The sequence below is a fragment of the Anomaloglossus baeobatrachus genome, chromosome 9, assembly GCF_048569485.1.
Source record: "Anomaloglossus baeobatrachus isolate aAnoBae1 chromosome 9, aAnoBae1.hap1, whole genome shotgun sequence".
Taxonomy (NCBI): domain Eukaryota; kingdom Metazoa; phylum Chordata; class Amphibia; order Anura; family Aromobatidae; genus Anomaloglossus; species Anomaloglossus baeobatrachus.
In genome coordinates, this window is record NC_134361.1 from 176163438 (window position 1) to 176187737 (window position 24300).

At 46.1% G+C, this 24300-nt stretch overlaps 1 protein-coding gene across 5 annotated transcripts in view; it reads right to left on the reverse strand.

The window, feature by feature from the left end:
* Nucleotides 1-11785: 11785 nt before the first annotated feature.
* The window catches only part of F8 (coagulation factor VIII), a 216063-nt gene continuing 203548 nt past the window's right edge, over nucleotides 11786-24300 (reverse strand). The window contains exons 26-27 of one of the 5 annotated variants that reach the window (XR_012725311.1): nucleotides 20857-21105; nucleotides 11786-12911 (exon numbers count right to left, since the gene is read on the reverse strand). Coding sequence is in view for 2 of the 5 variants with exons in the window: in XM_075324077.1 (XP_075180192.1) it covers nucleotides 20962-21105 (144 nt within the window). In the remaining 3 variants the exon portion in view is untranslated. Of the gene's footprint in view, nucleotides 12912-20055; nucleotides 21106-24300 lie in introns of those variants that run through there. The other 4 variants (XM_075324077.1, XM_075324074.1, XM_075324075.1 and 1 more) reach the window with 4 other exon arrangements.

Consider the following 24300-nt stretch of genomic DNA (forward strand, 5'->3'; position numbering starts at 1 on the left):
AGGAGAAAGGCGGACATTACCAACCTATCTGGAGAAACTGCAGCCGGCTGCGGGCCCCGTTCGTCACCCCGTTTGGTTTACGAGTGACCCTGCGCCCTGCAACCTCACTACCAGGCCCTGGGACCCACCGCGCCTACCCACGGAGGGGTTAACACCAAGCTGCGCCTCTACACCGCTCCCGGGAGCCCCCGTACCTTCACCGCAGCGGTGGTGTCCATCATCACCACAACCCATAGATGGCGTCACGAACTGTACAACACAACCACCCCACAACCTCTGCGTGCACCGCCACTACACCCCTTCCAGAGCGACGTGACCCACGGGTCCGGAGGCGCTTGAGCCACCGACACACACGAGCCCGAACCCGAGCGGCGGGGCGGTACACAGGCAGATCCCAATACACATTAGATGCTGATTCCACCGAAATAAGGAGGTTCGGATGAATATTATCTGTTGTGCTCGGGGGACTTAAGACTGGCAACTGTATGTGCTGTATTATTTGACAATGTGTAGATTCCTGGTCTATGTATCAATGTCCTTATATTTCATATGGTTTATGGTGCTACAAAATCTACAAAAGAATATGAAATGGAAGCAAGGTAGGTATATCAGGCAATGGACTTGAGGTGTCTTAACTTTTTTTTTTATCTTTAATACTTTTACATCGATGGGGGCGGGTGCTATCGATGTCGCAGCGTGTAAAGCCCACCTAAGAGATTAACCAACCATTAAATAACCATGTGGATAGGAGAGTTAATCAGCCAGAAAAGACATTCAAATCAGGGTTAATTCCTCAGAAATGCGTTGTGATTAGTGTGTTAAAGACGTTTTCCCCTACTTTTAAATTGTTGGCCTATCCATAGGATAGGTCATCAATGTCTGATTGGCTAGGGTCTGACACCCTGGACCTCCACTGATCAGCTGTTCTCAGCCCCGGCGGCGGCAGCAGGCAGCCGGAAATGCTCATTTCCAGAGCTGCTTCATCTTCTGTACTGCACATCCGCCTCCTGTTTGTTAGAATAGGAGGGGTATGTGCAGTACCCGGCCACGGTCACTATCAGAAGACGGAACAGCTCCGGAACTGAGCATTTTCGGCTGCCTGCTGCCACCGCCGGGGCTGAGAACAGCTGATCGGTGGAGGTGCAGGGTGTCGGACCCCGTCCGATCAGAAATTGATGACCTATCCTATGGATAGGCCAACAATTTAAAAGTAGGGGAAAACGTCTTTAACACACTAATCACAACGCATTTCTGAGGAATTAACCCTGATTTGAATGTCTTTTCTGGCTGATTAACTCTCCTATCCACATGGTTATTTAATGGTTGGTTAATCTCTTAGGCAGGCTTTACACGCTGCGACATCGATAGCACCCGCCCCCATCGTACATGCGATATCTGGTGCTTGCTGCCGTAGCGAACATTATCGCTATGGCAGCTTCACATGCACTTACCTGGTCGGCGACGTCGCAGTGACCACCGGACAATCCCTCCTTCAAAGGGGAGGTGCGTTCGGCGTCATAGCGATGTCACTGCAGCGTCACTAAGCGGTCGGCCAATAGAAGTGGAGGGGCGGAGATGAGCGGGGCGTAATATCCCGCCCACCTCCTTACTTCCTCATTGCCGGTGGACGCAGGTAAGGAGATGTTTGTCGTTCCTGCGGTTTCACACACAGCGATGTTTGGTGCTGCAGGAATGACAAACAACATTGTATCTGCCCCAGGAGCGATATTATGGAAATGACTGACGTGACACAGATCAGCGATTTTTTACGCTTTTGCGCTCGTTTATCGTCGCACCTAGGATTTACACATTGCGATGTCGCTACCGGCGCCAGATGTGCGTCACTAACGATGTGACCCCGACGATATATCGGTAGCGATGTCGCAACGTGTAAAGCCCACCTTAGTAGAACAAAAAGATCAGGCATTGAAATTCAACATGCCCAGTCATTCTCTCCTTCAACAGAAGCGTTTGGAGCAGAGATGGGAGGCCTTAATCTGTGCGTTTAACAATATTTCAGTAATGCGTTATGTGACCCCCTGTCCTTTACCTTTAAATAAATCTGTCAGAAGGGTTTTTGCTATGTACTCTGAGAGCTGCCCTGATGTAGGGGCATAAACCCTGATGCCAATGATTTGTCACTTACTGGGCTGCTTTGTTCAATTTTGATAGAATTTCTGTTTTATCTGCTGTAGATGTAGTATCATGATGTGACTGCATGATAGCAAGAGACTATGGGCTCTTACTCTGTCTCCCAAGCTATAGGAACTCTAGGTAATCCCTGTCCTCAGGATTACCCCTAATGGTGGATACGCCTGGGTCTTGTACCTTGCTCTGCATCTGAACAATACTAATCTGATTCACACCTACCCACACCAAGGGAAGAAACGGGCAGAAATGTAAGTGAAAACACATACAAGACTTACAGGGTAAAACTGAGGCACAATATTACCAAACTAAGGCAGGAATAACCATAGGGAAAAAAGGTGAAAAAACAGTAAGGCAAAGAGACCACACCACGCAGCAATAAGGAAGAAAAGGAATACACCAAACCAATATCATCCAAGTAAATAACTACAAAATTCCCTAAAGCTGAGCAAAGACGTCATTAACAAAGTGTTGATATACCGCTACTGCATTTGTAAGGTGACAGAGGGCGATAGTCGTGGGTGAAGCACCCTGGCGCCTTGGCACCTCACCTCCTTTTCTCAGCACTACCTCCTCCAGCCAAGAGCTAATCCCAACTGCCAACTGTCACTTGCCCTGCATTCGGTTGCCAGGCAACCTATCTTATACCATATCCCAATACACATATATTATCTTATGCATTATACCATATCACTATACATTACTATACATGAGCATATTACACTTTACATCACATCACATTACACATTGTATCAACATTGTGAACCACAGGGATTTTACCACCTCTTACACATTGGTGAGTCCAAAAGGCATAAATAGGTTTTCTTCACTCATCCCCCTGTTTGACTCAGATAAGATTATAGGCCCCCCTAAGATCCAGTTTAGAGAACCAATTAGCACCAAAAAGCTGATTAAAAAGGTCTGGGATGAGTGGAAGAGGATCAGGATTACCTACCGGTATTCGGTTAAGCTCCCGAAGATCCAGGCATGGCCGTAATACTTCTTGATGAAGAAGAATCCTGCTGCTACAGGTGACATAGACGGCCCAATGTGACCTTTAGCTAAACTCTAAGTTTTATACTCCTTGTGAGCTGACCTCTCTGGACCTGACAGGTTATAGAGCCTGCACTTGGGTAATTTTGCCCCACAAATTAACCTTATGGCGCCATCAAAAGGCCTATGGGGGGAGCAACTTCTGAAACCCCTTCTCCGAAAACACAGGATCAGGGAGATTTGTAGTAACCACAGAGATACAGGTCCCTAAACAGTGGTCTTCACAGTATACGTGTGGCGCCCTGGACAAGCCAGGGGCCACAGAGAACAACACCCACCCACCCCACACTCCCGGTCAGGCACACCGAAGTCAGACACAAACCCTTGTTGCCTCCCTCCAGTGGCTGATGTCCACACCAGGGGGCGGGCCAGGCAGTTGGCCCCGCCCACCGAGGAGTTCACAGTCCTGGAAGCGGGAAAAGTAGGGCAGATGAGATGAGATGAGATTAGAGTTGGAAGTGAAAGTGAGAGAGGAGTGAAGTGGCAGTAGAGAAGCCTGAAGTTGGTCCGGGTGTGTAGCCCAGACGGATCAGCAAGGTTGGCAGACGGTGGTGACCGTCTGCAGGAGTCGCCTATCGGAGTCTACCGTAAGGACCGTGGACGGGCGGTGGCCCGGCGGTACCGGACCGGTACACAAAGAGAAGTCAGCACCATCTGGCAGGGGCTTACGGACCCCGGCAAGGCTAGGAGTCGCCGTGAATTTGCCAAATCCGTCAGCGAAGGGAACCTCCTGGGTTTCCCAGCAGCCAAGTCCCGACAGAAGGCAACAGTCCAACCGTGAGAGGGAAACACAGCCACCGCCAAGGCAACCGTTCCCAGGGCCAGAGCCTGCGGGCAAAAGGGGCTCCTTCAGCTCCCATCCAAGCTGGGGAGCGGGTTACCGGTGGGAACTCTTGGAACCATTTACAGTACATAGGTGCAGGGAAAGGCAGTCACCATCAACCTGCCGGGAGAAACAACACCGCAGCCGTCTGTGGGACCTGTCCATCCAGCCGTGTGTTTTACCGAGAACTGTGTCCTTATCATTGGCTGAGTGAGTACCACTGTGCCGTGCGGCACAGCGCTGCCCCCGCGACCCTGCACCTCACCAGGCCCCGTAACCCGCCTGCCATCCATCCCTACCCCATCACCGGGCCCCGGGACAACCAACCCCCTACCCACGGAGGGGAGAACTAACATCAAAGCTGCTCCCTGTCACCGCTCCCGGGATCCCCGTCCAGAGCAGCGGTGGTGTCACTAACTTCACCACAACTGTGGGTGGCGTCACGGACAATCACCAAATCCCCACCATCCAATCAAATCCCCTTTTCACTCACGGGCGAGGAACGCCGCTCGAGCCACCACCGAGCAGCGGCAGCAGCAGCCGGACCCAAGCAGTGGGAGAGCGCAGCGTCCCCTCCTCCGCCCGCGACATACGCTCCACTTTCCTGAGTTTGCTAATCATTTGCAGGGTTATGTAATGCTAATGTTGCGGGCGAGGGACAGACCACGGCAGGGGAGCTGCTCGAGATGCTCGGATCCGGGCGGTTGCTGTGGCTCGAGTGGCAGCCGGACCCGGGCTCGCACAGCCGTCCTTTGCCCTAAGTGAAAAAAGGGGTTATTTACAGGGGAGAGTTTATCAGTGACGCCACCCGTGGGTTGCGGTGATTGTTGGTGACACCGCCGCTGCCTTGGTATGGGGTGCCCAGGGCTGATGTAGCGGGGCAGCAGGATGGTATCCCCACTACGCGTAGGAGAAGTGTTGTCCCAGGGCCCAGGTGTCAGTGAGATAAAGTGATCGGGCACAGTCTGCGGGGATGGACCAGATGATACCGGTGTACTCACTGTTTTGAATAAAGTCACACAGAGTCCAGATAGTAAACCAACTGCCGGTAACCGGTAGCCTCCGGAGAGGTGTGCTCGGGTCCCGCACACTGGTGAGGACAGGGGCCCTTCCTCCTGCACTTAAATTGGTGTCTCGTGTGTTGACTAGGCCGCATGAAACGAGGTAAGTCCGCTCCCGGTGACTTTTCCGTGGGAGCTGTGGCCCGCGAGAGCTGACCCTTGGGATTTTTGAAGGCACTTGCAGACGCCCTATCCCCAACGTTGGGCTTCCGTCTTGCTTTCTCTGGGCTGGTAGTGGGACAAGACTTGGAATCTTGTCCCCTGCTGGTTAATTGGAGAGGGGCTTGCAGCTGTCCTCGCCCTAGCGTCCAGGTACCCCGACTGTGCACGGCCTCCGGACCGGATTCCCGCTGTCGGCACCGGCAGGCTACAGCCCTGCCCCAGTCCACTTAAGGTCTCCCGCGACCGGATCTCCGTCGCCTGTGGCCCTGCTCTGCCGTCTGCCACCTAGTCAGCTCAGGTAGTCCGGTAGTCCGGGAGCTGCAACCCCCGACTTCACGTCAATCCTCTCACTTCCACTGTCTCCTCTCAACTCTTCAACTCAACTCTTTGTTCCCTCCCCTTGACAGCTCAGGACCCCTAGGTGGGCGTCACTATCTGCCTGGTCCCACCCACTGGTGTGTCCCTAGTGTCCTGGGGGGTGAATAGGCTTTTGTGGCTGGTGTATGTACCTGTGTGGGGTTGTAATGGAGGGCCAAGGAGGAGGGAATCCTGCATCTGGAAGATGGATGCAGTCATCTGTGACACGCTGATTTTGTCAGGACATCACACTAACCAGGGAAATCCCAGTACTATTTGTGCAGTAAAGATCCCTGAGAACATAACACGATATCCACTCAGAAAGTAGTACCGCTATCCGGAGCTGCAGCCCCTGTATCCACTCAAAAAAGACCCCTTAAGAAAGAGGTGACAATAATAAAATCCTCATAGGGGTTTGTTATAAGCCACCAAATGAGGTGATTATTATGGGGGACTTCAACTACCCCGATATAGACTGGGAAACTGAGATCTGCGTATCTCAGAAAGGAAACCGGTTTCTGTCAGTAACTAAGGATAATTATCTGTCCCAAACTTGTGCCGGGCCCAACTAGAGGGGAAGCCCTTCTCGACTTAATTTTAAGCAACAGGCCAGATAGAATAACAGACGTACGAGTGGATGGGCACCTAGGGAATAGTGACCACAATATAATACAATTCCACTTGTCCTTCAGTAAGGTGCCTTGGAGGGGGGTTACAAAAACTCTGAATTTCAGGAAAGCAAAGTTTGATCAGCTTAGAGAAGACCTTCGCCAAATTGATTGGGACAATGTCCTCAAAAATGGGAGCACAGAAAATAAGTCGGACATTTTTATATCGGTATTAAACACCCACTGTGAGCGAGCCATACCATACGGAAATAAGAGGGCTAGGAACAGGAGAAAACCAATGTGGCTAAATAAGGATGTAAAAGGGGCAATGAATAATAAGAAAAAGGCATTTAAAAAGCTAAAACAAGAAGGCAGCGAAGAAGCATTAAAAATATATAGAGAAAAAAATAAAATGCTTAAAAACAAATACATTTAGCAAAAGTAGAAACTGAGAGACTCATTGCTAAGGAAAGCAAAACAAATCCCAAACTATTCTTTAATTATATAAACAGAAAAAAGATTAAAATTGATGGTGTTGGCCCTTTAAAGAACAATGAGGGTAAAATCATAGAAAGCGATGTGGGAAAAGCAAATATTTTAAATGCTTTTTTCTCAACTGTGTTCACACACGAAAAGCATATGCCACGGGAAATGTAGAGTGATCATGTAAACGCTTCATTAAGTATGACCTGCCTAACCCAGGAAGAAGAGCAGACCCGACTTAGTAATATTAAAATTGACAAATCACCAGGCCCTGATGGCATTCACCCTCAGGTATTAAGGGAGTTAAGTAATGTGATAGACAGGCCTCTATTCCTTATATTTAAAGACTCTATAGAAACTGGGTCTGTTCCACTGGATTGGCGGCTAGCAAATGTGGTACCAATATTCAATAAAGGGTGTAAAAGGGAACCTGGAAACTATAGGTCGGTAAGCTTAACATCTGTTGTGGGTAAAATGTTTGAAGGGTTTTTAAGGGATACTATTATGGAATGTCTCAATGTTAATAATTGTTTAACTCCATATCAACATGGATTTATGAAGGATCGCTCCTGTCAAACTAACCTGATCAGCTTCTATGAGGATGTAAGCTCTCCCATGGACCGAGGAGAATCATTGGATGTCATTTATCTCGACTTCGGTAAAGCATTTGACACTGTCCCACATAAAAGATTGATAAGTAAAATGAGAAAGCTTAGGCTCGGGGAAAATGTGTGTTGATGAGTAGGTAGCTGGCTTAGTGATAGAAAACAAAGAGTGGTTATTAATGGCGCATACTCAGATTGGGCCAGGGTTATTAGTGGGGTGCCACAGGGGTCTGTATTGGGCCCCCTACTATTTAATATATTTATTAATGATCTGGTGGATGGTTTACAGAGTAAAATATCAGTATTTGCAGATGATACAAAACTATGTAAGGTAGTTAACACAAAGGAGGACAGTTTGCAACTACAGATGGATTTGAGTAAATTGGAGAATTGGGCTGAAAAATGGCAAATGAGGTTTAACACAGATAAGTGTAAGGTTATGCACATGGGAAGGAGAAACAGATGCTACGATTACTTACTAAATGGGAAACTGCTGGGGAAATCAGACATGGAAAAAGACTTAGGCATCTTAGTCAATAAGAATCTAAATTGGAGTGCCCAGTGTCAGGCAGCAGCCACCAAAGCAAATAGGGTGATGGGATGCATTAGAAGAGGTCTGGGGGCACGAGATGAAAACATCATTCTCCCTCTGTACAAATCATTCGTCAGACCACACTTGGAATAGTGTGTGCAATTTTGGGCGCCAGTGCTCAAGAAAGACATTACTGAACTTGAAAGGGTTCAGAGGCGGGCTACTAAAATAATAAATGGAGTGGGTGCATTACAATACATGGAAAAGTTATCAAAATTAGGTCTATTTACTCTAGAAAAGAGAAGACTTAGGGGAGACCTAATAAATATGTACAAGTATATCAGAGGGCCATATAGAGATCTCTCCCATGATCTGTTTGTACTAAGGACTATGACAAGAACAAGGGGGCATTCTCTACGATTGGAGGAAAGAAAATTCCTACATCAGCATAGAAGAGGGTTCTTCACGGTAAGAGCAGTGAGGCTCTGGAACTCTCTTCCTGAGGAAGTGGTGATGGCCAACTCACTGAATGAATTTAAGAGAGGAATGGATGCTTTTCTTGATAGCAAAAGTATAGAAGGTTATAAATAGCATAATCTTACAGGTAGATAGAAGAGCGACCAAGATTATTAGAGGAATGGGTGGGCTGCAACACCAAGACAGGTTATTAAACTTGGGGGTTATTTAGTTTGGAAAAACAAAGGCTTAGGGGGGATCTAATCACAATGTATAAACATATGACGGGACAGTACAGAGACCTTTCCAAAGATCTTTTTACACCTAGGCCTGCGACTGGAACACGGGGGCATCCGCTACGTCTTGAGGAAAGAAGGTTTAATCATAATCACAGACGAGGATTCTTTACTGTACGAGCAGTGAGACTATGGAACTCTCTGCCACATGATGTTGTAATGAGTGATTCCCTACTAACATTTAAGCAGAGCCTGGACGCCTTTCTTGAAAAATGTAATATTACCAGTTATGTATATTAGATTTTATGACAGAGTTTTGATCCAGGGAACTAGTCTGATTGCCGTATGTGGAGTCAGGAAGGAATTTTTTTCCCCATTGGAGCTTGTTTGACACATTGGGTTTTTTTTGCCTTCCTCTGGATCAATATGTTAGGCTACGGGTTGAACTAGATGGACTTAGAGTCTCCCTTCAACCTTAAAAACTATGAAACTATGAAATCAATGGCAAAAATCTGAACAGGATTTGAAAATTCTTTCAAATCCAACCCTGAGGAGTGGACAAACGGCTCATCAATCATATTTGCCCCTGAATCACTATCAAGAAAAACAGAAATAGATACCGCTTGACTCAATTTTGACCTTGGCAGGTATCAACCCTTGAGACAACGTAGTGGAGGATGTATGTAGACCCGGGTTGGGATCCCCCAAACAACCTCAGTCTAGGAGTTCTTCGGATGCCGTCTCTCCCTGGGCACTGAGTGACAAGTACTGATAAAAGCTCCCTTCTTACCACGGAAAAAAACAGACCCTGCCCCTGTTGAGGGGAATAGAGGTTTTCCCTCAACGGGACATCCCTCCGAGCTGCATTGCCTCAGATGAGGTCTCAGAAGGTGATGCAGGTACAGAAGCACCTCCCCAGGATGTTTTAGATTCATAACTCCTCTGCCAAAACCGCCTGTCAATACGTATTATGAAAGACATGGCATACTCCAAAGAGGCAGAGGTCCCATACATAACCAGTACTTCTTTTACCCTTTTAGATAAACCCTGGAAAAACATTTTTTTCAGGGTGGGATCAAGCCACTGAGTATATGTGGACCAGTGATGAATTTCATCACAGTAATCTTTTGCACACCGATCGCCCCTTTTTAAGAGAACGGATTTTGGACTCAATGATGTCCTATCTGGATCATCATAGATGAGCCTGAGGGCTGAGAAAATCCAGTCTAATGTAAAAAAAAAAACAACTAGTGAATCTGGGGGCAAGAAGAAAGCCCAACTCAAGAGAAAGAGAATTTTCTCAAGCCGCTGTTGCTCCACCCCAGGAACGGGGTCGTAAGCAAAAATATAATTTACACACCACTCTAAAGGTCAAGAACCAACTGCCTTCCGCCTGAAAATCTTTCCGGAAGGGGAAATTTGGCTCTGATTACTCAAATTGCTTCGGTGTGGCAGACTGAGCCTACTGCTGATTTTCCCCCTTTAATTCTCCAACCTGAAGAGACAAGGTCTGCATTTGTCTCATCAGTGCAGCAAATGGATCCATGCTGAAGTGTAGTGAAGGTAACGGCCAGCTGTCACAAAGTGACTGCAGGATATCAAGAGACTATGGGCTCCTACTTTGTCCCTCAAGCTATAGGGGCCCTAGGTTATCTCTTTCCCCAGGATGACCCCTGATGGTGGGGACATCTGTGTCTCGTACCTTGCTATGCATCTGAACAATACTAATCTGATTCTCCCCATGTCCACCTGGGAAGAAAGTGGCAGAAATGCGAGTGAAAACACAGACAAGACTTACAGGGGAAAACAGAAGCACAGTCACACCAAACTAATGCAAGGATAACACTAGAGAACAAAAGGTGATAAGCCAGTCAGGCAAAGAGACAAAGAGACTACTACACCGAGCATCAATGAGGAAGGAACGGATTACAACAAACCATTCACAGCAACCCCAGAAGCAACCACCAGTTACATCTGAATAACTCCTCCTCTTTAAACCAGGATAGACAAGCTATAGCTGGCACTGCCTGAATAGTCCAGCCAGTATATATAGAAGGAGAGCAGAAATCATTGGTTCTCCCACACCATATGACTAAAGACGTTTAACATCCTAGACCAGCAGAGAATTAACTCTTGCTAACCCCCCGGAGAGCAACTAGTCTTTGCATCTCCTTGTGCTGATCACAACCATCAGTGAAGTTAACTGGAAGCGTGCAGAAATCTGAGGATTCCTCAGACTTCGACACCGCCATGACAGTTGTCAACCCAGCCCACACCAGCTTACTGTATACATTATCAGCAACCTGCCAATCAGTGGTGGGGGTGGGGTTATACAGATTAGCCTGATTAGCCTGATTAAACTGCACATGAGTGATAATCTCCTGCTGATAAAACACTGTATTTGCCAGGGCCAGGGAGGACTGGTAGGCCCAGGAGGTGGATCCACTGGACCGAGCACCCTACCTGGAGGGCAGGGTACACGGTAGCTGGAGCACTAACGTGGCAGGAACGGGTGCAGGTATCAGGAAGCAAAGACAGGACCAGGTCACTAAGGTCACAGCGTACTTTAAGGCAGTAATAGGAAACAGGAACAAAGACCTGAGCACATAGCTCACAAGACAAGGCATAGAAACACAAGCGATTATCAGGCCCCGCCCTCATGGAGAGGCCAGTCTTATATACTCAGCACAGCCTCAAGTCATTTCCTGTTGCAGCAGTGCTGGGGCTATAAGACCAGGTGAGTGGGCGCGGCCCGGTCCTATACAGAACATTAGTCAGAATCAGACTCCTGAGACCAGGAACAGGACTCTGGGGAGCATGAGCGGGAATGGCAGGCGTGACCGGTGGACGCATGGACTGGACCAGTGAGGAAGGAGCGGTGGTACGCTGGCGAGGCTGGATCAGTGGGTACAGAGCGGTGGCGTGACGCAGGTGTGACTGGCTCAGTGGTTACGGAGCGGTGCCTGGATGGTGAGACCGGCTTAGTAGGTAAGGAGCGCTGCTGGGACACCGGGAGCGTGACAGTATTGAACCTACAGCACACAGCCTAATAAGTGAATCATCGCTAGAATCAGGCTCTCTGCCTTATATCGTTTTCAGAATAAATAGCAAAAACCTGCAGAACAGATTTCCGTTATACACTTTCAAGGAAGACAATCTCCAAGGTCGCCCACACCAAATAAAAAGTCTTTCAAAATCTTGTTAAAGCTTAAATTTATTTAAAAAAACAAACAAACTACAAATAGTGTCAAATGAACTAACAATAAGGAAATACAGTATGAAAATTGACAAGTGCTAGTGAGTATTGCTACACTGCTGACATACATGCAAACTATATATATATATATATATATATATATATAGTCATCCTAAACCATAAAGTTATTAATGCCACATTGCTGCATTTCAACATTTTTTGTTACTAGCTTTTTTCCATTTTTTCTTGCATCTACGAGACTACTTTGTTTTATCTTTTCTAAACAATTTCCATAGGAAAGATCTAAAGTCTCAAGTAACTAATCGATATGCAATGGCCCCAGATCCATCATTGGTGATTTCTTAACTTGTCTTTTTATTGTTTGTCTTGTAGTAGTCGTTGACATCTAAAATAACAAATGCTCTTTATTTTTGTCTAATTTTATTTTTCTGCAACTTTTTAGTGCCGAAAATTGCAAATCCTTTAAAAAGTTTCACAAGTGTCTAAAAAGTAGCCAAACTGAAAACTCCACCAGAAAACTTATTCCATGCCGGGACTGGAATAAGATGCGCTCAATGTGAGATTTGGTAAAAGTCATGTTTTATGAATCTGTCAAACATCTGGATAAGCAAAGTTGATGTAAAAAAAAAAACAAAAAAAAAACAAAAATGGCTAAAAGAATGTTACATGTTAAAATGTGTTGCAAAATGTATAAAAATATAAGACGCAAATACTAAAAACACACAAAAAAAGACAAATTATTGCTGAAAACCAGAGAAAAAGCAATGATGAACCGGGAACAATGACTTCTTGTAATTTGACTCTTCCACATCTACCTAATCCCAAAAAATTGCATGTAAAATCACAATGCAATGCCTGTCCCACCTGCACAATAAACCTCACAGATCAAGCATAGGAACTGTTTTTGCACTTTTAACTCACCTACAATTAAATGCTTTAAGTAAAATAAATATTTTATAGAAAGCGAGCACAATACAGCAATAATGGAGACCGGTCTCACGTTTTATAAGAATATATACTCAAAAATTATATATTGCATCCTATAACTTCCATCCGCAGAGCAATTGCCCCCTTCCATTTATCAGGATGCACTTTTATAAAACGAGTTATAATTGAAGTGTCAAAGGTGATCCACACTGGTGTATCCGAACTTGTACTCGCCTGAAATACCTGAAAAAGAACAAAAATAAATTATTTTATTAAAGGTTTTGTAATCATTTTAGTTTACTACATATATGCTCTACTAGCTGTAGTACCCGGCATTGCCTGGGAGAGTAACTAAGTCTCTCCCACTCTCCCTTCCTCCCATTCTCCCTTCTTCCCATTCTCCCTTCTTCCCACTTTCCCCTCCTCACACTTTCACTCTCTGCCATTCTCCCTCTCCCATTCTCACTCTCCCCCACTTTCGTTCTGTGCCGCCCCTGAGGCTTCCGTCGCCACAGAGATATTGCACCTCAGCCAGAGGTGTGATGTCCCATCCTGGGTAAGAATGAGGTCATATGCCGGTCCACAGACTAAACTTGCACACACCAATTGGTAGGCATACACTGGGTCAGGGATAGTGGTAGCAACCCCCATAGATGTATTCATGGGGCCATAAGTCCCATTTCTGGTCCCAATAGTGTTGGTGGAGCCTAGTCAGTGGGTGTGCAGGAGGAGTCAGCAAGTGAGAGTAGACAAGGAAACCAGGAAGTTCAAGGGGAGTTAGTCTGTGAGGAGGACGAGAGGAGTTGAGGAGAGTGTGAGAGGGAGGTAATTACCTCAGGAAAGTGACAGAAGGAAGTTCCTGGTGGAGATCCTGGGGTCTAGTTAGGCCCAGGTGACACCTAAAGAAAGAAAGGATCCCAGGGCCACGGAAGGGCATATTGGCTCGTGGCCTGTTCCACTGGAAGATCGGGCGGAGGAATCTGGCTGCATTCGGGGACGGTCCCCAGACAGAGGAAAGAAAGACAATTCCTCAAAAGGAACACCGAAGGCCTAGGGTGGTTGCAAGCGCCCAGGGCCACAACCTGCCACAGATCCCCTGTGAAGTGGGCAAGATATAACTGCGGTTAGCCCCCTTTGTTCAGGCCCTGTGGTGGAGGCCAAGACCAGCTCAAATACAACGGTCAAGGCTAGGAAGTCAGTCAGGAAAGAGACACAGGAGGGGTGCACCGGTATTGACCTCTGAACTACCCAGGATCAGCGGAGGCACCTGACAGTGGATCCCAGCATACTGTGGGCAACCGGACAGCTGCCAAATTGAGACTAAACTGTGAGTAAAGATCTTAACTGCAAGTCCTGTGTCGTCTGCTTTATCCTGCACTGCGTCCACAAACACCATAGACTTTACCAAGCACCAAAAGTTGCCCTGGGGTACCCGCTCTACCTGTGGAGAGCAAGAAACACCTTAGCTGCCATAACATCAGCCCCGGAGGTCCCGTCCAGCAGCTGTGGCTCCATAGCTGCAAATTACCACAGGTGGCGTCACGAATCTTATATAAACTTTAACCCCTTCAGCCCCGGGGCACTTTCCGTTTTTGCGTTTTTGTTTTTTGCTCCCCTTCTTCCGAGAGCCGTAACTTTTTTATTTTTCCATCAATCTTGCCATATGAGGGCTTGTTTTTTGTGGGACAAGTTGTACTTTTAAATGAAGCCATAAGTTTTACCATATGGTGTACTGGAAAGCAGTAAAAAAATTACAAGTGTGGAAAAATTGCAAAAAAAGTGTGATGGCACAATAGTTTTTGGGATGTTTTATTCACAGTGTTCACTATATGGTAAAACTGATGTGTAGGTATGATGCCTGAGGTCGGTGCGAGTTTGTAGACACCAAACATGTATAGATTTACTTGTATCTAAGGGGTTAAAAAAAATTCACAAGTTTGTCCAATAAAAGTGGCGCACGTTTTGCGCCATATTCCAAAACATGTAGCGTTCTTATTTTTTGGGATCTATGGCTCAGTGATGGCTTATTTTTTGTGTCTCGAGCTGATGTTTCTAATGGTAGCATTTTTGCGCAGATGCTACGTTTTGATCGCCTGTTATTGCATTTTGTGTAAAACTTGCGGCAACCAAAAAACGTAATTTTGGCGTTTGGAATTTTTTTGCCACTACGCCGTTTACCAATCAGATTAATTGATTTTATATTTTGATAGATCGGGCATTTCTGAACGCGGCGATACCAAATATGTGTATATTTATTTATTTTTTAACCCTTTAATTTTCAATGGGGGGAAAGGGGGTGATTTGAACTTTTAGGTTTTTTGTTTTTTTTTTTAATTTTTTAAAACTTTTTTTTACTTTTTTTTATTTTATTTTACTAGTCCCCCTAGGGGGCTATAGCGATCAGCAATCCGATTGCTGATCGCTATCTGCTGATCACAGCTATACCGCTGTAAACAGCAGAAATAGTCACTTTCTTTTTTCCTCTGCTCCATGCCGAGGAAGAATGAAAGTGAAACTTCATAGCATCAGGCGTCATCACATGACCCTGTGCTACGATGGCAACCACCGAACGTCACGTGATCACTCACGTGACGTCCGGAGGGGGCGGCGGTAAGTAAAAAACATGGCCGCGCGCATATAGATCTCGCTGCCAGACTTTGGCAGCGAGCTCTAAGGGGTTAATGTTCCGGGTGGAATGCGATTCCACTCGGAACATGTAGGCACACATGTCAGCTGTTGAAAACAGCTGATATGTGTGCCGATCCACGCCACCTGCCCGCGGCAGGGGGCGGGGCTTACCGGGACACGATCCATGACGGAAAGATCCGTCCATGGTCGTGAAGGGGTTAACACTATCATCACCCCCAATATCGCCACATCATTAACTGACTGCACCAGGGTCACGGAATCGGGCCCCGTCACCGCTGACTACCGCAGACCAGTCTGGCCCGACACCGAGTCACCTAAGGCCCTGGGGTGGGCGAGTCATATCCATCTCTCTCTCTCCCACTCTTCCTCACTCCCTCTCAGCAATGAAATCATATTAACAGACACATAATCTGTCTTATACTGAGAATGTCCTACATTGCCTATAACAACCAATCAGAGCTCCTATTAATGAACTGTAGCAAAATAGAATCAGAGCTGTATTGGTTGCTATAGGCCACCTGATAAATATCCAGGGTAAGGCCGGGGCCACATGGGGCACTAGTGCGATCGTCACATGACACTCAGCTCACGCTGGCATTACAGCAGAGCCAAGTGTCATGCGAATATCCCTGCGACTGAGGTCCGACTGTGCGAGTGGACTTCACCTGCAGGGGGCAGGCTGGCACTGAGGAGGGGGCGGGCCGGCGCTGTGGAGGGGAGGGATTTCTCTCCCTCTCTCCTCCATAGCCGGCTATTGCGATTCTCACTCTGCACTTGCGGTACACCGGAGTAGCACGAGTGCAGTGCGATTTTTCTCTCGCCCCATAGACTTGAATGGGTGCGAGAGAATCTAGGATCGCATTACAGTCGCAGCAAGCTGCGATTGTTTTCTCGGTCCGATTAGGGCTGAGAAAATAATCGCTCATGTGTGCTGACACACAGGCTAGAATTGGTCCGAGTGGAATGCAATGTTTTATCGCACTCCACTCGCACCGTTTTTCTTACCGTGTGGCTTAGGCCTAACTGTCAAAACAGCCAATATATTACCTCACACATCCAAACAGTAAGTAAGCATTTTTGGGGGCAAATAACTGTAAAGTGTGGGGTTGAAATTTTCCCTCAAAACATAGTCTATGACATTCCCTGAGTCAAAGAAGGTGTTTGTGCAAAATTTTGTGATTGTAAATGCGGCGGTGTGGATTCCTTTAGCGGACATACATACATACACATACTCAGCTTTATATATTAGATACAGTATATCACAAGTTAGGCTGCTTTCACACATCCGGCTTGAGCTCTGCGGCTCAATCCGGCTGTGCAAGCTATGCAACGGATGCGGTGAACACACCGCATCCTTTGCATATGTTTTTCCTTTGCGGCCAATCCGGTGTTTGCCGCTTGCGGCATGCTACTGAGCATCCGCTACGTCTTGAGGAAAGAAGGTTTAATCATAATCACAGACGAGGATTCTTTACTGTACGAGCAGTGAGACTATGGAACTCTCTGCTGCATGATGTTGTAATGAGTGATTCCCTACTAACATTTAAGCAGAGCCTGGACGCCTTTCTTGAAAAATGTAATATTACCAGTTATGTATAATCAGATTTTATGACAGGGTGTTGATCCAGGGAAATAGTCTGATTGCCGGATGTGGAGTCAGGAAGGAATTTTTTTCCCCATTGGAGCTTGTTTGCCACATTGGTTTTTTTTTGCCTTCCTCTGGATCAACATGTTAGGCTACGGGTTGAACTAGATGGACTTAGGGGCACTTTGCACACTGCGACATCGCAGGTGCGATGTCGGTGGGGTCAAATTGAAAATGACGCACTTCCGGCATCGCATGCGACATCGCAGTGTGTAAAGGCTGGATGATACGATTAACGAGCGCAAAAGCGTCGTAATCGTATCATCGGTACAGCGTCGGCGTAATCCATAATTACGCTGACGCAATGGTCCGATGTTGTTCCTCGCTCCTGCGGCAGCACACATCGCTGTGTGTGAAGTCGCAGGAGCGAGGAACGTCTCCTACCGGCCTCACTGCGGCTTCCGTAGGATATGCGGAAGGAAGGAGGTGGGCAGGATGTTTACATCCTGCTCATCTCCGCCCCTCCGCTCTGATTGGCCGCCTGCCGTGTGACGTCGCAGTGACGCCGCACGACCCGCCCCCTTAACAAGGAGGCGGGTCGCCGGCCACAGGGACGTCGCACGGCAGGTGAGTGTGTGTGTGAAGCTGGCGTAGCGATAACTTTCGCTACGCCAGCTATCACCACATATCGCTGCTGCGACGGGGGCGGGCACTATCGCACTCGGCATCGCAGCATCGGCCTGCGATGTCGTAGTGTGCAAAGCCCGCCTTAGAGTCTCCCTTCAACCTTAAAAACTATGAAACTATGAAATCAATGGCAAAAATCTGAACAGGATTTGAAAATTCTTTCAAATCCAACCCTGAGGAGTGGACAAACGGCTCATCAATCATGTTTGCCCCTGAATCACTATCAAGAAAAACAGAAATAGATACCGCTTGACCCAATTTTGACCTTGGCAGGTATCAACCCTTGAGACAACGTAGTGGAGGATGTATGTAGACCCGGGTTGGGATCCCCCAAACAACCTCAGTCTAGGAGTTCTTCGGATGCCGTCTCTCCCTGGGCACTGAGTGACAAGTACTGATAAAAGCTCCCTTCTTACCACGGAAAAAAACAGACCCTGCCCCTGTTGAGGGGAATAGAGGTTTTCCCTCAACGGGACATCCCTCCGAGCTGCATTGCCTCAGATGAGGTCTCAGAAGGTGATGCAGGTACAGAAGCACCTCCCCAGGATGTTTTAGATTCATAACTCCTCTGCCGAAACCGCCTGTCAATACGTATTATCAAAGACATGGCATACTCCAAAGAGGCAGAGGTCACATACATAACCAGTACTTCTTTTACCCTTTTAGATAAACCTTGGAAAAACATTTTTTTCAGGGTGGGATCAAGCCACTGAGTATATGTGGACCAGTGATGAATTTCATCACAGTAATCTTTTGCACACCGATCGCCCCTTTTTAAGAGAACGGATTTTGGACTCAATGATGTCCTATATGGATCATCATAGATGAGCCTGAGGGCTGAGAAAATCCAGTCTAATGTAAAAAAAAAAACAACTAGTGAATCTGGGGCCAAGAAGAAAGCCCAACTCAAGAGAAAGAGAATTTTCTCAAGCCGCTGTTGCTCCACCCCAGGAACGGGGTCGTAAGCAGAAATATAATTTACACGCCACTCTAAAGGTCAAGAACCAACTGCCTTCCCCCTGAAAATCTTTCCGGAAGGGGAAATTTGGCTCTGATTACTCAAATTGCTTCGGTGTGGCAGACTGAGCCTTCTGCTGATCTTCCCCCTTTAATTCTCCAACCTGAAGAGACAAGGTCTGCATTTGTCTCACCAGTGCAGCAACTGGATCCATGCTGAAGTGCAGTAAAGGTAACGGCCAGCTGTCACAAAGTGACTGCAGGATATCAAGAGACTATGGGCTCCTACTTTGTCCCTCAAGCTATAGGGACCCTAGGTTATCTCTTTCCCCAGGATGACCCCTGATGGTGGGGACATCTGTGTCTCGTACCTTGCTATGCATCTGAACAATACTAATCTGATTCTCCCCATGTCCACCTGGGAAGAAAGTGGCAGAAATGCGAGTGAAAACACAGACAAGACTTACAGGGGAAAACAGAAGCACAGTCACACCAAACTAATGCAAGGATAACACTAGGGAACAAAAGGTGATAAGCCAGTCAGGCAAAGAGACAAAGAGACTACTACACAGAGCATCAATGAGGAAGAAACGGATAACAACAAACCATTCACAGCAACCCCAGAAGCAACCACCAGTTACATCTGAATGACTCCTCCTCTTTAAACCAGGATAGACAAGCTATAGCTGGCACTGCCTGAATAGTCCAACCAGTTTATATAGAAGGAGAGCAGAAATCATTGGTTCTCCCACACCATATGACTAAAGGCGTTTAACATCCTAGACCAGTAGAGAATTAACTCTTCCTAACCCCCCGGAGAGCAACTAGTCTTTGCATCTCCTTGTGCTGATCACAACCATTAGTGAAGTTAACTGGAAGCGTGCAGAAATCTGAGGATTCCTCAGACTCCGACACCGCCATGACAGTTGGCAACCCAGCCCACACCAGCTTACTGTATACATTATCAGCAACCTGCCAATCAGTGGTGGGGGTGGGGTTATACAGATTAGCCTGATTTAGCCTGATTAAACTGCACATGAGTGATAATCTCCTGCTGATAAAACACTGTATTGAACCTACAGCACACAGCCTAATAAGTGAATCATCGCTAGAATCAGGCTCCCTGCCTTATATCGTTTTCAGAATAAATAGCAAAAACCTGCAGAACAGATTTCCGTTATACACTTTCAAGGAAGACAATCTCCCAGGTCGCCCACACCAAATAAAAAATAAAAAGTCTTTCAAAATCTTGTTAAAGCTTAAATTTATTTAAAAAAACAAACAAACTACAAATAGTGTCAAATGAACCAACAATAAGGAAATACAGTATGAAAATTGACAAGTGCTAGTGAGTATTGCTACACTGCTGACATACATGCAAACTATATATATATATATATATATATATATATATATATATATATATATATATATATATATATATATATATATGTATATATATATATATATATATATATATGTATATATATATATATATATATATATATATATATATATATATATATATATATATATATATAATCATCCTAAACCATAAAGTCATTAATGTCACATTGCTGCCATTTCAACATTTTTTGTTACTAGCTTTTTTCCATTTTTTCTTGCATCTACGAGACTACTTTGTTTTTTCTTTTCTAAACAATTTCCATAGGAAAGATCTAAAGTCTCAAGTAACTAATCGATATACAATGGCCCCAGATCCATCATTGGTGATTTCTTAACTTGTCTTTTTATTGTTTGTCTTGTAGTAGTCGTTGACATCGAAAATAACAAATGCTCTTTATTTTTGTTTAATTTTATTTTTCTGCAACTTTTTAGTGCCGAAAATTGCAAATCCTTTAAAAAGTTTCACAAGTGTCTAAAAAGTAGCCAAACTGAAAACTCCACCAGAAAACTTATTCCATGCCGGGACTGGAATAAGATGCGCTCAAAAAATGTGAGATTTGGTAAAAGTCATGTTTTATGAATCTGTCAAACATCTGGATAAGCAAAGTTGATGTAAAAAAAACCCAAAAATGGCTAAAAGAATGTTACATGTTAAAATGTGTTGCAAAATGTATAAAAATATAAGACGCAAATACTAAAAACACACAAAAAAAGGCAAATTATTGCTGAAAACCAGAGAAAAAGCAATGATGAACCGGGAACAATGACTTCTTGTAATTTGACTCTTCCACATCTACCTAATCCCAAAAAATTGCATGTAAAATCACAATGCAATGCCTGTCCCACCTGTACAATAAACCTCACAGATCAAGCATAGGAACTGTTTTTGCACTTTTAACTCACCTACAATTAAATGCTTTAAGTAAAATAAATATTTTATAGAAAGCGAGCACAATACAGCAATAATGGAGACCGGTCTCACGTTTTATAAGAATATATCCTCAAAAATTATATATTGCATCCTATAACTTCCATCCGCAGAGCAATTGCCCCCTTCCATTTATCAGGATGCACTTTTATAAAACGAGTTATAATTGAAGTGTCAAAGGTGAGCCACACTGGTGTATCCGAACTTGTACTCGCCTGAAATACCTGAAAAAGAACAAAAATAAATTATTTTATTAAAGGTTTTGTAATCATTTTAGTTTACTACATATATGCTCTACTAGCTGCAGTACCCGGCATTGCCTGGGAGAGTAACTAAGTCTCTCCCACTCTCCCTTCCTCCCATTCTCCCTTCTTCCCATTCTCCCTTCTTCCCACTTTCCCCTCCTCACACTTTCACTCTCTGCCATTCTCCCTCTCACATTCTCACTCTCTCCCACTTTCGTTCTGTGCCGCCCCTGAGGCTTCCGTCGCCACAGAGATATTGCACCTCAGCCAGAGGTGTGATGTCCCATCCTGGGTAAGAATGAGGTCATATGCCGGTCCACAGACTAAACTTGCACACACCAATTGGTAGGCATACACTGGGTCAGGGATAGTGTTAGCAACCCCCATAGATGTATTCATGGGGCCATAAGTCCCATTTTCTGCTCCCAATAGTGTTGGTGGAGCCTAGTCAGTGGGTGTGCGTGAGGAGTCAGCAAGTGAGAGTAGACAAGGAAACCAGGAAGTTCAAGGGGAGTTAGTCTGTGAGGAGGACGAGAGGAGTTGAGGAGAGTGTGAGAGGGAGGTAATTACCTCAGGAAAGTGACAGAAGGAAGTTCCTGGTGGAGATCCTGGGGTCTAGTTAGGCCCAGGTGACACCTAAAGAAAGAAAGGATCCCAGGGCCACGGAAGGGCATATTGGCTCGTGGCCTGTTCCACTGGAAGATCGGGCGGAGGAATCTGGCTGCATTCGGGGACGGTCCCCAGACAGAGGAAAGAAAGACAATTCCTCAAAAGGAACACCGAAGGCCTAGGGTGGTTGCAAGCGCCCAGGGCCACAACCTGCCACAGATCCCCTGTGAAGTGGGCAAGATATAACTGCGGTTAGCCCCCTTTGTTCAGGCCCTGTGGTGGAGGCCAAGACCAGCTCAAATACAACGGTCAAGGCTAGGAAGTCAGTCAGGAAAGAGACACAGGAGGGGTGCACCGGTATTGACCTCTGAACTACCCAGGATCAGCGGAGGCACCTGACAGTGGATCCCAGCATACTGTGGGCAACCGGACAGCTGCCAAATTGAGACTAAACTGTGAGTAAAGATCTTAACTGCAAGTCCTGTGTCGTCTGCTTTATCCTGCACTGCGTCCACAAACACCATAGACTTTACCAAGCACCAAAAGTTGCCCTGGGGTACCCGCTCTACCTGTGGAGAGCAAGAAACACCTTAGCTGCCATAACATCAGCCCCGGAGGTCCCGTCCAGCAGCTGTGGCTCCATAGCTGCAAATTACCACAGGTGGCGTCACGAATCTTATATAAACTTTAACCCCTTCAGCCCCGGGGCACTTTCCGTTTTTGCGTTTTTGTTTTTTGCTCCCCTTCTTCCGAGAGCCGTAACTTTTTTATTTTTCCATCAATCTTGCCATATGAGGGCTTGTTTTTTGTGGGACAAGTTGTACTTTTAAATGAAGCCATAAGTTTTACCATATGGTGTACTGGAAAGCAGTAAAAAAATTACAAGTGTGGAAAAATTGCAAAAAAAGTGTGATGGCACAATAGTTTTTGGGATGTTTTATTCACAGTGTTCACTATATGGTAAAACTGATGTGTAGGTATGATGCCTGAGGTCGGTGCGAGTTTGTAGACACCAAACATGTATAGATTTACTTGTATCTAAGGGGTTAAAAAAAATTCACAAGTTTGTCCAATAAAAGTGGCGCACGTTTTGCGCCATATTCCAAAACATGTAGCGTTCTTATTTTTTGGGATCTATGGCTCAGTGATGGCTTATTTTTTGTGTCTCGAGCTGATGTTTCTAATGGTAGCATTTTTGCGCAGATGCTACGTTTTGATCGCCTGTTATTGCATTTTGTGTAAAACTTGCGGCAACCAAAAAACGTAATTTTGGCGTTTGGAATTTTTTTGCCACTACGCCGTTTACCAATCAGATTAATTGATTTTATATTTTGATAGATCGGGCATTTCTGAACGCGGCGATACCAAATATGTGTATATTTATTTATTTTTTAACCCTTTAATTTTCAATGGGGGGAAAGGGGGTGATTTGAACTTTTAGGTTTTTTGTTTTTTTTTTTAATTTTTTAAAACTTTTTTTTACTTTTTTTTATTTTATTTTACTAGTCCCCCTAGGGGGCTATAGCGATCAGCAATCCGATTGCTGATCGCTATCTGCTGATCACAGCTATACCGCTGTAAACAGCAGAAATAGTCACTTTCTTTTTTCCTCTGCTCCATGCCGAGGAAGAATGAAAGTGAAACTTCATAGCATCAGGCGTCATCACATGACCCTGTGCTACGATGGCAACCACCGAACGTCACGTGATCACTCACGTGACGTCCGGAGGGGGCGGCGGTAAGTAAAAAACATGGCCGCGCGCATATAGATCTCGCTGCCAGACTTTGGCAGCGAGCTCTAAGGGGTTAATGTTCCGGGTGGAATGCGATTCCACTCGGAACATGTAGGCACACATGTCAGCTGTTGAAAACAGCTGATATGTGTGCCGATCCACGCCACCTGCCCGCGGCAGGGGGCGGGGCTTACCGGGACACGATCCATGACGGAAAGATCCGTCCATGGTCGTGAAGGGGTTAACACTATCATCACCCCCAATATCGCCACATCATTAACTGACTGCACCAGGGTCACGGAATCGGGCCCCGTCACCGCTGACTACCGCAGACCAGTCTGGCCCGACACCGAGTCACCTAAGGCCCTGGGGTGGGCGAGTCATATCCATCTCTCTCTCTCCCACTCTTCCTCACTCCCTCTCAGCAATGAAATCATATTAACAGACACATAATCTGTCTTATACTGAGAATGTCCTACATTGCCTATAACAACCAATCAGAGCTCCTATTAATGAACTGTAGCAAAATAGAATCAGAGCTGTATTGGTTGCTATAGGCCACCTGATAAATATCCAGGGTAAGGCCGGGGCCACATGGGGCACTAGTGCGATCGTCACATGACACTCAGCTCACGCTGGCATTACAGCAGAGCCAAGTGTCATGCGAATATCCCTGCGACTGAGGTCCGACTGTGCGAGTGGACTTCACCTGCAGGGGGCAGGCTGGCACTGAGGAGGGGGCGGGCCGGCGCTGTGGAGGGGAGGGATTTCTCTCCCTCTCTCCTCCATAGCCGGCTATTGCGATTCTCACTCTGCACTTGCGGTACACCGG